At 43.9% G+C, this 15,021-nt stretch overlaps 1 protein-coding gene across 2 annotated transcripts in view; it reads right to left on the reverse strand.

The window, feature by feature from the left end:
• Positions 1-4,934: 4,934 nt before the first annotated feature.
• LOC115114241 (calsyntenin-2-like) overlaps positions 4,935-15,021 on the reverse strand; it is a 284,603-nt gene continuing 274,516 nt past the window's right edge. Inside the window, exons 12-17 of one of the 2 annotated variants that reach the window (XM_029642323.2) lie at positions 9,863-10,074; positions 9,574-9,741; positions 9,222-9,367; positions 8,825-8,945; positions 8,084-8,271; positions 4,935-7,791 (exon numbers count right to left, since the gene is read on the reverse strand). In XM_029642323.2, coding sequence (XP_029498183.2) covers positions 7,594-7,791; positions 8,084-8,271; positions 8,825-8,945; positions 9,222-9,367; positions 9,574-9,741; positions 9,863-10,074 — 1,033 coding nt within the window. In that variant the 3' untranslated portion in view covers positions 4,935-7,593. Of the gene's footprint in view, positions 7,800-8,083; positions 8,272-8,824; positions 8,946-9,221; positions 9,368-9,573; positions 9,742-9,862; positions 10,075-15,021 lie in introns of both variants that reach the window. The other variant, XM_029642324.2, reaches the window with a different exon arrangement.

The raw sequence follows: 15,021 nt of genomic DNA on the forward strand, positions 1-15,021 counted from the left end.
GTTAACATACGTTTTCTTGCCACTGTATAATGCAGTGTAGCCTAGTTTTATATACACCATCACAGCAACGCAAAAACTAAACTAAATATTTAAAAAAGCATGACCCTCTCCCATTTCCCTCCTGGTAACAATTGTGTACATTTCGACCGGTCCCTTATCATATTGAGGTTCAGTTAGCAAATTATCACTGACCAAAGATTTGGAGGAAACTTCTCCAAGCATGTGACTTTTTTCTCTCCCTTTTGGTACTTATTAAGCCTGTACAAAGGTTATTTACAATTCAAGATGACAATAATACAGTTTTAAAGCAACATATGTAAATCTCCATGCATTAAGAACAACCTTGTACAGACCTGTTTGAATAATGCTTTGCACCAGTCGGAGATGCGCTTTGTAGCCTATTCTGTAACTTCATCTGTTTCTGTTTTTACTGTGTGCGTTAGGGGTTGCCATTTTATTTACACTGTGCAATAGTTGTATTTTGTACACACCGTCAATTTATACAGATTGTGTCATCAGGGCAGGACCATAAGGCTGGTTGGATTAATTTGCATACAGGGAGGGACATAGCTGTAGGGAAGTTGTTTTGAGTAGGGGGTTCTGAATAATACAGGGAGGGACATTGCTGTAGGGAAGTTGTTTTGAGTAGGGGGTTCTGAATAATACAGGGAGGGACATTGCTGTAGGGAAGTTGTTTTGAGTAGGGGGTTCTGAATAATACAGGGAGGGACATAGCTGTAGGGAAGTTGTTTTGAGTAGGGGTTCTGAATAATACAGGGAGGGACATAGCTGTAGGGAAGTTGTTTTGAGTAGGGGGTTCTGAATAATACAGGGAGGGACATAGCTGTAGGGAAGTTGTTTTGAGTAGGGGGTTCTGAATAATACAGGGAGGGACATAGCTGTAGGGAAGTTGTTTTGAGTAGGGGTTCTGAATAATACAGGGAGGGACATAGCTGTAGGGAAGTTGTTTTGAGTAGGGGTTCTGAATAATACAGGGAGGGACATAGCTGTAGGGAAGATGTTTTGAGTAGGGGGTTCTGAATAATACAGGGAGGGACATAGCTGTAGGGAAGTTGTTTTGAGTAGGGGTTCTGAATAATACAGGGAGGGACATAGCTGTAGGGAAGTTGTTTTGAGTAGGGGGTTCTGAATAATACAGGGAGGGATATAGCTGTAGGGAAGTTGTTTTGAGTAGGGGTTCTGAATAATACAGGGAGGGACATAGCTGTAGGGAAGTTGTTTTGAGTAGGGGTTCTGAATAATACAGGGAGGGACATAGCTGTAGGGAAGTTGTTTTGAGTAGGGGTTCTGAATAATACAGGGAGGGACATAGCTGTAGGGAAGATGTTTTGAGTAGGGGTTCTGAATAATACAGGGAGGGACATAGCTGTAGGGAAGTTGTTTTGAGTAGGGGTTCTGAATAATACAGGGAGGGACATAGCTGTAGGGAAGTTGTTTTGAGTAGGGGTTCTGAATAATACAGGGAGGGGCATAGCTGTAGGGAAGTTGTTTTGAGTAGGGGTTCTGAATAATACAGGGAGGGGCATAGCTGTAGGGAAGTTGTTTTGAGTAGGGGTTCTGAATAATACAGGGAGGGACATAGCTGTAGGGAAGTTGTTTTGAGTAGGGGTTCTGAATAATACAGGGAGGGACATAGCTGTAGGGAAGTTGTTTAGAGTAGGGGGTTCTGAATAATACAGGGAGGGACATAGCTGTAGGGAAGTTGTTTAGAGTAGGGGGTTCTGAATAATACAGGGAGGGATATAGCTGTAGGGAAGTTGTTTTGATAGGAGGTTCTGAATAATACAGGGAGGGACATAGCTGTAGGGAAGTTGTTTTGAGTAGGGGTTCTGAATAATACAGGGAGGGACATAGCTGTAGGGAAGTTGTTTTGAGTAGGGGGTTCTGAATAATACAGGGAGGGACATAGCTGTAGGGAAGTTGTTTTGAGTAGGGGGTTCTGAATAATACAGGGAGGGACATAGCTGTAGGGAAGTTGTTTTGAGTAGGGGGTTCTGAATAATACAGGGAGGGACATAGCTGTAGGGAAGTTGTTTTGAGTAGGGGTTCTGAATAATACAGGGAGGGACATAGCTGGGGAAGATGTTTTGAGTAGGGGTTCTGAATAATACAGGGAGGACATAGCTGTAGGGAAGTTGTTTTGAGTAGGGGGTTCTGAATAATACAGGAGGGACATAGCTGTAGGGAAGTTGTTTAGAGTAGGGGGTTCTGAATAATACAGGGAGGGACATAGCTGTAGGGAAGTTGTTTTGAGTAGGGGGTTCTGAATAATACAGGGAGGGACATAGCTGTAGGGAAGTTGTTTTGAGTAGGGGGTTCTGAATAATACAGGGAGGGACATAGCTGTAGGGAAGTTGTTTTGAGTAGGGGGTTCTGAATAATAATAATAATATATAATATATATAATAATATATAATATATATAATATAATATGAATAATAATCCAGGCACTTGTCATCTCCCGTCTGGATTACTGCAACTCGCTGTTGGCTGGGCTCCCTGCCTGTGCCATTAAACCCCTACAACTCATCCAGAACGCCGCAGCCCGTCTGGTGTTCAACCTTCCCAAGTTCTCTCACGTCACCCCGCTCCTCCGCTCTCTCCACTGGCTTCCAGTTGAAGCTCGCATCCGCTACAAGACCATGGTGCTTGCCTACGGAGCTGTGAGGGGAACGGCACCTCAGTACCTCCAGGCTCTGATCAGGCCCTACACCCAAACAAGGGCACTGCGTTCATCCACCTCTGGCCTGCTCGCCTCCCTACCACTGAGGAAGTACAGTTCCCGCGCAGCCCAGTCAAAACTGTTCGCTGCTCTGGCCCCCCAATGGTGGAACAAACTCCCTCACGACCACCTTCCGGAGACACCTGAAACCCCACCTCTTTCAGGAATACCTAGGATAGGATAAAGTAATCCTTCTCACCCCCCCCCTTAAAAGATTTAGATGCACTATTGTAAAGTGGCTGTTCCACTGGATGTCTTAAGGTGAACGCACCAATTTGTAAGTCGCTCTGGATAAGAGCGTCTGCTAAATGACTTAAATGTAATGTAAATGTAATACAGGGAGGGACATAGCTATAGGGAAGTTGTTTTGAGTAGGGGGTTCTGAATAGTAAAGCATTGCATGCATCTACTAAAAATAAAAACAATTCCTAATGGGATGAGCAGCCTAAGCATAGGAAAAGATTCGCTAACAGTTTCACTGCTGCCCAAGTTATTTTAACTCATGGCTGTTTGATTTTTAAAAAAGACTGCAAAAAAGCCTGTTGTGAACAGCGTAGATATTTATTTGTAGGCTGCTACAAGGGGTTTGTGTAGGAGAGCAAGAAAGTGAGAGGGGTGCTGTAACTAAATTTAGTAAAGGCCAGATTGTGGCTAATAAAACATATAGTACTATATTACCCTGTCATTTTTTGTCTCCAGTCATCAAGTGTAGTAGAATTGCATGAAATGTGTTTATAGACACAAAAAGAAAGAAGAAACGTATCTGATGAAGTCTATAGCCTACTCTACGTGACTGCTATGCATTGAAAACGGCAGTCTTTTCTTGCGGGCAGTTTTTCAGTTATATTATCAGCCTACATTATGACTCTCCAATCTATTTACCACATTATAAATAGCCTACTATCTTACATAAATCTGAAAATGCGATGATAGATGCATTGAATGCTTTATTATGAAGGAGAATTTTAAGCTAAAAAAATTTGCTTCCCCAAACATGAAATTCACGTGCAGCCTGTGGGAGAGGGAAGAGTGAGAGACCCGACTACTGAAACGAAACTGTCTATCATACAGCAGTGCACGTGTCCAACCCCCACAACGGAATAGATAAGAGCGTATCATGAGTGCACGGCTTACAAAACAGAGCTGGGAGCTCTCCATGCAGAATGGGGCCCATATATAAATATCCCAAGTTTTTTTTCTCTCCCCAATCCCATTATCATTTATATCAATAATGCAACGGAGTTACTGGCCCAACGCTCTTAACTGCTAGGCTACCTGCCGCCCATCACAATGCCCCTTTTGATTGTCTACACCTGTTGACAAATGTGGGAACAATCAAAATGTGGACAAGAGCAGGACAACGGAAGCATGTTAGAACCAGGTATAAACGGGGCTAGTGACTTAAAAAAAAAGAAAAACGCTGTCATGAGCCTCAGTTATACTAGGTGCTAACATGCTCCCTTTGTACGGATCTTATCCACATTCAGATTGGGCCCGCATTGTATCTAGACATGATAGTAAAATGCACCTTTATCTGTACACTGTGCTCACATTGCGCTACCTGTCAATGATTTTAGAGACGGGTATAATTATGATTGAAATGGGTTGACCATCCAGATCTGTTTACACTGGATTGATATCCAGATACCACGGGTCTCTGACTACCTCTGGTGGTGGTCAGGATGGATCTGATCACAATGCGTCTTTCAATCGTCTACACCTGTCTAAAAATGTGGGCACAATCAGAATGATAAAAGACTCATGTTAGAATGAGGTATAAACGGAGCTATGGAGGAGTCATATTGGTGATGGAGAACGTTGACCTTCGCTAGGAAATTTTATGGACTCATGCAGGAAGAAGTAGACCTAATATCCACTCTTAAAGCATTCTATAATTGTTTATGAATGAATCCTATCCTCATAAAATGTGTTTTGCCAGCGCTGCCAATTATTTTAGGTGGCCATCAAGTGCAGTTATGGACCCACATACTAAACAATTGTTATCTTGATTTTTAGGCCTATTGTACTTTTTATTTTATTTTTATTCACAGTCACTCACTCTGAATTTACTCACACCTAGTTTAAAATGTAGCCTATCAAATTCCCTATACAGTTCTAGGGTTATGAGGCAGTCAGACAGGACATCACACATTCTTGTCCTCACACACATAAAGAGAAGAGACACTTGCCGTAGATTCTAAAACAAGTCTTTATTGGTCAATGTACAGAAAGTGCTGCCATTACCACCAAAGAGAAAGAAACCCCAAACATTTACAAAACAAAACAAAAATAATCATATATAAAATAACTGTCTTGTACTGTTTTTAAAGGGTTTATATGCTAAACAGTTTATTTGTACTCCTCTATGACAGGCATGGTGAGAATTTAAATTGCCTACTTCTCACGTTCTCGCTAGCCGCCTCAAAACCCATTGGAGGAGAAGGTCAGAGGGGCAGGACCTCTGGCTTTCTCATCCAATGGGCTTTAAGAAGGAGGCGAGGACAGAGGATGTGAGGAGTGTGCAATTGAGATTCTCCCATGGTATAAAGATGGGGTGAAACAAGGCAATGGTAGACGTGTCTCACAATGATAACATTACAACCACAGGCGTTAAGGCCGACGGGGGGGGAGAGTTCTAACCACTGCTACAGACATAAACATGTAACGGATGCAGTGTTTAGAGTAGCATTCTGGGAAATACAAGGGGTCAGAAACAAGGAGTTGGCTAGATTCAACTACTGCAGACATGTTATAGGCGACCAGAGAAGGAGCGAGAGGATCAATAGTTAGTTTTTTTACAGTGGGACTTCTGACAGAGGTGGCCTGTCATAGAAAAACATAAGGGGTGTAATCTCAATACTCAGTCTCTTTGACTCCTTTCCTTAATCTGTCTCGACATGAAATGGGCAGGTGGAAGCAGAATTCTGGTAGGCAAAGGCACCCACCAGTTTGCTTTCACCTTACCTGTGTTTTTGATGGCAGGTGAAGGAAAGAAAACAAGGAGAGGAAGCCCCTTTAGCCCATTGAGATGTACCCAAAGAGAATGGGTGTGTTTGAGTGGTACGGCTAAAGCAACCGACTGTAGACGAAAGTCGAGGACTGAAGCCGTGGGAGGAGAAACTGCGACAGCCGAAAGTCGGACACTAATGTGGTTTTCAAACAGCAAAGCTCAGATTAACATGGCAGTGTTGCCATGGTTAACTTTTTCTTTATAATGTCAAAATAAACATCTCCAACCCCCATATCACTCAAACTGAAATCAAATGTGTGTACATTGTAGGCTACAATCAATTAGTGAGATATATCAATTAGTGTATATATCTTGTTTGAGTCACTTTCTCGTGGGTTAAACAAAAACACCCTCATGATTGGTTGACAATAGAGCCTCCCACAATGCAGGAGATTGCTGCAGGAAGAAGTTATTGAAGAGCGACTGCAGAAACCAGCAGTCGACTGCAGTCTAAACTTCATTACCTTTTGATCACGTGATTTTTGTAAAGTTAATGCAGGCGACATGTAGGCGCAAGTCAGACAATTTCTATTCTCATAATGCAACACACTTTGAAAGGCGGTGACCAATGCACCGACTTGACAAAAGTGATCCGCTTGACAAGTTGTTTCTGCGCCCAGGCTGAAAATGCTAACCTGTCAAGCCAATAATAGCTTGACAAGTTATGACTAAAGGGAGTTTATTTACCCCAACATTTGTTTGTCAGACGCTTACATGTGCATATTGCGTGATTTAAACAACATATGGCGTGGACTTGAGATCATTTTTCATGTATGAAAGTTTGATTATTGGGTGAACTATCCCTTTAAGTGTCTACTCTCATACCCTCATCTCAGCCTCGGAAGTAGGTGGACACACGCAGGGACAGTCAATAGCAAACACAGAGATAGAAATTACCATGAGCGCTAAAGTCACCCTCAAGCACTAATCTAGGGTCAGTTGTCCATTTTTCCCTCCAAATGTTTAAAGTTAGGATTGAGGGAAGGTCATTTGATTCTAAATATGTGGTCAGGGGCAACTTGACTACTCAAAATGCCCCTGATGCAAGCACATTTGGACATACAGTCTGAGAAAAGATAGGTGAGAGACGAGGTGAATTATAGTTCAGCTATGCTACCTGCTATATACACGTCACGAGGGATTTATAAAAACATACAGGAACTTTTCTCGCTTTTTCATATGTTCAAGAAAAAGAACCAGGCAACAGGAAAAAAAGGAGAATCTATCAAAATGTTCAAAATTTGTTTGTAAATACATCCTCTCTTATACCTCTGTTAATGACAATTTGTTAGTCTGTCTTTCAGAAGACGTAAAATAAACGTTTCCAAGATTTAAAACGAATAAAATATAATCTCATAATCTAATGCAAACAAAAAAATACTTTAAAAGTACAGTATTAAAATTGCAAAAAAATTCCACAATTTGTATTAATGCTAAAGAGCGGACGTACCATTTACAATGAACAATTTTCCAAGATCTTTTTGTATTAGTAACTCAAAAGCAATTGAGATAGATAATCTTTTGTGTCCAAACCCAGAAATAATTCAACACCGATGAACAAGCCATTGGATATAAGGTGGAAATGTGCTTGTGCAAATTTTCAATTGGCCCTATTGTGTTGTCAATGGCAGTCTTAAATAGGATCGAGCAGTTACACACAAATGGGAGAAATCAGCTCCACTGGCAAGAGAAGTGGACAATTGCTTATGGCTAGTCAACCTTTTTGGTTGTAATGCCTTAGTTTGACCAGAAGAGAGCAACATTTCATTTTAAAAAATGTGCCGTTTTCACAAATGATTGTGACTGCAGATTCTGTAGGTGTGTGTACATGCGTGACAGATCAATACGTTATCGAGGAGCTATCCCATTCCAGCTTGCTCTTCTGCTTTCCCTCCTTCTTCACTTCCCTCTCATCCTCCTCTTCCTCCTCTGTTTCATCACTGTCGCCTGACTCTGCACTCATGTCGCCTGCCTGCTCATCGTCCTCTTCCTCTTCATCATCCTCTTCCTCTTCGTCTCTTACCACCTCCTCTACCGCCTGAGGCCCTCCGATGTGCAGGACGGGATAAAGTGAAACACTGAATTACTACTTTTGTAGAAGACACCTCAAAGCTATTGATCAGAAAACATCCCTGTAGGTGATGTCTGGCCTTGCTACAAAACCTAAATCTAATACCAAAACAGAGTCAATGTGATACATGTCATAAAACCCCAACCACAAATCAACTCCTAGACATTCAACTAGACCTATTCAATAATTTCAAGTGCCATCGAGTTGATGTAGTTAGCAGTGCCTCCTTTGGGACATTCTTTGTATAATGTTCTCTCACCTCCATAGGGTTGACTGTGATGGTGAGGGTGGAGTTGTCCCAGTCCATCTTTGGGTCCTTGGCCCCGTCCTCCTCCCTCTTGGAGCCGTCCTGGTGGGTACTGTGGAGCCTGTAGATGCCCATCACCACTATGACCACCAGGGCGGCGATACAGATCACTATCACCACCGTGGCAGCTGGAGGGGTGCCTGTGGGGGAGAAGTGTTTAAAGGGTAAATTCATCTGAATTTACAAGAAATGTGCTCTGTCCTCCCTACCTTTTGGAGATCACTCAGTCCTGTGTGTGTGTGTGTGTGTGTGACACAGAGAGAGGGAGAGAGACAGCGTGTGTCTGTCTGTGTGTGTGTATGATCTGAAGGCGTAGCCCGGGGTTCCCCAACTGCCAGGCCGCAGGCCAAATTAGGCCCATGGGTGATTTTATTTGCCCCCCGCCCAAGTTTTCATAGCAAGAAAAGTGATTTTAATTTTAGAGAAATCTGTTTCAAAGTATTCCCATGCATCTGTTTGGGCTTCTTGCGGGACAATTTGCAGCCTACAAATTATTTATAATTATGTTCCGGCCCCCTGACCATCCGCTCAAGAAAGGATCCCTGGCTTAGCCTAATCTGGATCCCTTTCCAGTTCAACAAAACACACTCTCAAGCCTCTGATAGTAGCAGGGACATGTGCTCACCGTGTGTGTGTGTGGGTGCGTGTGTACATTTGTGTGTCTGTGTGGGTGAACACTTCTGGATGCCTTACCTGAGATGTGGGAATTGAGAGTGTGCACCATCAGTGGATGATGCACAGGCCGCATGTACTGGGATTGGACAGCCATGTGATTGACATGCTCTACGGGTGCTGAGTTGTGGAGGACACTAATCTGAGGGCAGGACAAAGTACATATCAGTCAGTATGGAGATGGCAATGATGTAGAGAAAGATAGATCGATGAGATAAAGGGTAAATGGGTCTGGTTGATGAGTGACGGTGCAGAAATGGGAAGAGAGACTGAGTGGTGAAGGGTGAGAGAAACGGAGAGAGGGGTGTAGAAAGAGGCAGGAAGACGGAGTGGCAGTGGTGGAGATGGGAGAATAGAGAGTGTGAGTGGGAAAGGGGTGAAACAGAAAAGGAAAGATGGATAAAGCTTCTTCCCTGACCTCCAGATTGAACTCGTTGCTGGTGTAGCGGCCGTTGAGCTCGGAGCAGGTGAGCCTGAACCTCCTGTTAGTCAGGGTCGCCGGGCGCCAGTTCCTATAGCGCACCTGCCTGAGGGCCTCCTCATAGTGTGCCATGGAGTCCACACCTGGGGAAAATGCATTTTTACCAAAGGTGTCCCTGGTATTCCCAGCCATATATTGATGGTGTCCCTCAGGGCTCAACGCTGGGCCCAGCTCTAATAACTTCAAGAGCTTCTCGTACCGTTACCAAGCAGGTGACACACAATAAGGAATTTATGTTCAGGTATGAAAAGTGTGATATGAATAATGATTCATAAATTGAAGTGTATACCATATATGGAGATGCCTGAGGTGGAGTTTGTGGCATCCAGGTGTTTCCCTATTAGGGAGCTGTGGTGAATCTCCAGACTCTCATGCTCTGGATTGAGCTCCTCTCCGATCACCAGGACATCACAGTAATCCAGGTTGTGCATAACCTCCAGAACACCAGGCCTGTGGACTGTACACACACACACACACACACACACACACACACACACACACACACATGAATGCTCACACACACACTTTTTAAACGCCGTGCTATATCAACACGTATCCATGGTAACCACCCAACCCACCTGCGCTGAACGGCACACCGTCACTCTTGGTTACAGTGCTGGTGATGCGCAGCTCCTTGAAGGGTGCCATGCCCGTGGCTCCACGCAGGTCAGCGGAAGGCTTGACGAGTCGATCTGAACCAGCGATGGTGATCCATGGCTCGCTGGGTGGCTGGACTATTACTACTGCCTTAATGTCTGGGATGGAGATGCATATGTCCTCCCCGAAACACCTGAGCAACCCAAAACAACAGGAGAGAGGGAGGGTGAAGAAGAAGGGATGAGGAGGAGAGCATGGAGATAGACATTAGACAATGCAGCTAATGCAGAAAGAACACTTTATTTTCTTCAGGTCATAATTGTTCTGGCCAGGGCAGTTTTTGTAGATAATTGGCCTACATATAAGGAGTAACTGGGTAAGAAAGACTAGCGGAACATCACTGCCATCTGATACTAATCATATTGGAATCGAAAATGGCATAAATTGCATTGTGTGTCACTATTAATTTGTGCCTTCACCCAAGAGTATACTGACTACATACTCTTTCTGGTCCTAGCAATGAATGACTGGGCACTTTTCATTTTCATTTCAGAGATGAGAGACACATAATGTAGGGACAGATTGTGACGGAGGCAACTGTGAAAGTGGACTTCCAATGTTTGTCCAATTGTGATTGCAAGTTGTCTCTGTTGGCATAGAAGCTGCAGCTTTTCAAATTTTTTGGGGGGAGTGATGCTGTTTTCAGACAGATGGCCCCAAGTTGGCCATTTCCAATAACACACACGCACACAGACGTAAGCACGCTTGGACATGCACCCGCCCACAGGAAACACAGTCTCTCTCTGTTTATCCTATAAATGGCCTAATATAATGTAAACACACACTAATTATCACATTTTCTCATCAACACAATTTAACACCTAAGCCCACGGTTAACATGAAGCGTAACCCAAACAAAGAAACATTTAAGGAGTTATTACTTTTTTAATTCAGTGACTCTAGTAAAACAACTTTCAATCAAATAGTTCTATTCAGACCCTTTGCCATGAGACTCAAAATTGAGCTCAGGTGCATCCATCCTGTTTCCATTGATCATCCTTGAGATGTTTCTACAACTTGATTGGAGTCCACCTGTGGTAAATTCAATTGATTGGACATGATTTGGAAAGGCACACACCTGTCTATATAAGGTCCCACAGTTGACAGTGATGTCAGAGCTAAAAACCAAGCCATGAGGTCGAAATAATTTTCTGTAGAGCTCTGCGACAGGATTGTGTCGAGGCACAGATCTGGAGAAGGGTACCAAAAAATGACTGCAGCATTGAAGGTCCCCAAGAACACTGGCATCCAGCATTCTTAAATGGGAGATGTTTGGAACCACCAAGACTCTTCCTAGAGCTGGCCACCTGGCCAAACTGAGCAATCGGGGGAGAAGAGCCTTGGTCAAGGAGGTGACCAAGAACCCGATGGTCACTCTGACAGAGCTCCAGAGTTCCTCTGTGGAGATGGGAGAACCAGACTCTCAGACCATGAGAAACAAGATTCTCTGGTGTGATGAAACCAAGATTTTACTCTTTGGCCTGAATGCCAAGCGTCAGGTCTGGAGGAAATCTGGCAGCATCCATACAGTGAAGCATGGTTGTGGCAGCATCATGCTGTGGGGATGTTTTTCAGCAGCAGGGACTGGGAGACCAGTCAGTATCGAGGGAAAGATGAACGGAGCAAAGTACAGAGAGATCCTTGATGAAAACCTACCCCAGAGCACTCAGACTGGGGTAAAGGTTCACCTTCCAACAGGACAACGACCTTAAACACACAGCCAAGACAACGCAGGAGTGGCTTCGGGACATGTCTCTGAATGTCCTTGAGCAGCCCAGCCAGAGACCGGACTTGAACCCATTCTAACAACACTGGAGAGACCAGAAAATAGCTGTGCAGCGATGCTCCCCTTCCAACCTGACAGAGCTTGAGAGGATCTGCAGAGAAGAATGGGAGAAAATCCCCAAATACAATTGTGCCACGCTTGTAGCCAAGAAAACCCAAGAAAACTCAAGTCTATAATCGCTGCCAAAGATGCTTCAACAAAGTACAGCATAAAGAGGTTGAATACTTATGTAAATGTAATCTTTTTTAATTTATTTTTTCTAAGTTTGCAAAAAATTGTATAATCCTGTTTTACTTTGTCATTATGGGCTATTGTGTGTAGATTTAAGAAGAAAAAAAACTATCAATTTTAGAATTAGGCTGTAATTGAACAATATGTGGAAAAAGTCCAGGGGTCTGAATACTTTCCGAATGCACTGAACAAAAAATATAAATGCAACATGTAAAGTCTTGGTCCCATGTTTCATGAGCTGAAATTAAAGATCCCAGACATTTTATATAGGCACAAAAACCTAATATCTCTCAATTTATTATTATTTGTTTTTACAAATTACATCCCTGTTAGTGAGCATTTCTCCCTTTTCACAGTAATCTATCCACCTGATAGGTTTGGCATATCAAGAAGCTGATTAAACAGCATGATCGTTACACAGGTGCACCTTGTGCTGGGGATAATAAAAGGTCACACAATGCCACAGATGTCTTAAATTGTGCAATTAGCATGCCGACTGCAGGAATGTCCATCAGAGCTGTTGCCAGAGAGTTGAATGTACTGTAAACCGCCTCAAACTTCGTTTTAGAGAATTTGGCAGTACGTCCAACCGGCCTAACAACCACAGAACACGTGTAACCACACCAGCCCAGGACCTCCACATCCAGTTTCGTCACCTGCGGGACCATCTGAGACCAGTCAACCGGACGGCTGAGGAGTATTTCTGTCTGTAATTAAAGGCCTTTTTGTGGGGAAAAAATAATTCTGATTGGCTGGGCCTAGCTCCCCAGTGGGTGGGTCTGGCATGCAAGTGCGTGGGGCTGCACCCATTCCCAGTCATGTGAAATTCATAGATTAGGACCAAATGTATTTATTTAAATCGACTGATTTCCTTAGATGAACTCTAACTCAGTAACATCTTTGAAATCCTTGCATGTTGCATTCATATTTTTGTTCAGTAGATCCTAAGGGCACCTTCTACCCAGAGCGAGGAGCTGTCCTGCCACCCAGGCAGTCTGGGTAAAACAAGCTGGCCATCATCCAGGTTCATTCCACTTTGAGAGGAGCAGAGTGAAGTCTCTCAGGATTAATGCCAACGCCGGCACCTAACGCCTTGAGTAATTCCGCTTTTCAATGGTCGGTGAAAAGTGCTCTTCACTCACTCACTTATTAATTCATTTACTTTCCCGTGGTAATTAAGAACGGTCTTTTGTTTATATGATGACTGTCTGCTGCTTCTGGTTTACTAGCGAAAATACATTTGTCACCTTCGTGGTCTGTTTGAGCTGCTTTCCCATGGCAATTCCTTGCATCAAGACTAGGCCTACATTAAGCACGTATTAAGACACGTTGTTCGCCTTAACTACCTACTAGACTGGCTTGTAATGGGATGTCTGTATTTGTATGGCTAGGAAGTGTGTGATTAGCTGATCTACGTAACTACCAAACAAACTCTGATTGGGAAGTGTGTGTGCATGCGTGCGTGCAGTGTGCACCTGCAATCGTGTGCGTGTTTCTTTTGATTAACACAATTGGCTGTAACTCCACAAACAATTACCCCGGAACAACATCAGTATAACTGCTAAACAAAGTTTGTGAGGAGTAGCATGCCCCATACTAAACTAAGGCCCTCGCTAAATAAATGCCATCTGACCAGCAAGGGGTTGTGTCCCAAATTACACCACATTCCCTACATAGTGCACTATTTTTCACGAGAGACTAGAGAATAGGGTGCCATTTGGGATGCAGTCGGGGACCTCTTGTCGTATGGAGCATTAAAGTGCCTGCTGAATAGGACAGGCCATCTCTCTTTATACGAGGGGGCTAGTTAGACTAAACCTATTACAGCTCCTGTGGCAGGAGTCCACTATCCACCACACAAGTCCAATTTGATTTGGCCGTCCCCCCCCTTACTGCTTAACTGTGAACAGAATACACACACACACACACACCGTTTCCACCTTTTCTCTCCATCCTTTCTCATTCTCTCTCTTATTTGGGCCTACCTTAGTTTAGCAGTTGATTTCATTCCTGTATAGCTTCCAATTGGCTCCTTCACCCCCCCCCCCCTCCTCTCCCCTGTAGCTATTCCCCAGGTCGTTGCCGTAAATGAGAATGTGTTCTCAGTCAACTTACCTGGTAAAATAAGGGTAACACAAATTATATCCCACGATCAACCTTGTTCTTTCTCTTCCACTCTCACTTCCTCTCTTGTATTGGGCCTGTATTTCTTTACCAATACATTTCATTAACTCCTATAAGACTGCACAATCTCAGCATACCATCTGTTCCTTTACCTTTTCTCATTAGGCAATGGCGCAATCACCTGAGCTGTTAAAAACACTGTATGATGCTAAGTTTTCCTTTCTAAACTAAGTGCCCTCACACCAAAAGGAAGTATTACAATACAATTCTTTGTTCTTGAAATAGGTGACTAGAGGAGAGGGAGAGAAACACAGAGAGCGGATAATGGGAGAGAGAAGGATATTGAGCGAGAGGTAGACAGAAAACGGGCCAGCCAGTCACCCACCCAGACAGTCTTAACAGCACTATATTCCTCTCATGATCAACCTTCCTTCTCGTAGTGCTCTCTGGCGTGAGGAACCCTGACACAGCAGATTGCCTTTCATGGCCGTCATTCATATCCTCGTCATCAGCAATTGCCACGTCGGCCCAGGCTACCACAGCTCCAAGGCAACCGGGGCACCACGGCAACCCGGCTGTCCTCTCAGCCATTAACGAGGGGAGAGATAAAGAGAGGGAAGCGACGCTGATTAGCATATCAGACACGGAGAGAGCACAGGCTTAGACGGGCACACACACACATACACACACACCCACAGCCTGGAACACACTAGACACTGATCTCAATGACACGCCAGACGTACACACACACTGACCCTGAGGACACATACAGAGAAAAAGCAGAGCCTCAGATGCGCAAACACCATGGGCTGTATTGCTTACACACACACACACACACACACACACACACACACACACACACTGAGGACATTCAGTTCAAAGAGTTCCTTTAACTCAGTAGATTCTCTCTTTTCTCTCACTGTCCCGCCATCAAAACAC

Source organism: Oncorhynchus nerka, linkage group LG9b (assembly GCF_034236695.1).
Source record: "Oncorhynchus nerka isolate Pitt River linkage group LG9b, Oner_Uvic_2.0, whole genome shotgun sequence".
Taxonomy (NCBI): domain Eukaryota; kingdom Metazoa; phylum Chordata; class Actinopteri; order Salmoniformes; family Salmonidae; genus Oncorhynchus; species Oncorhynchus nerka.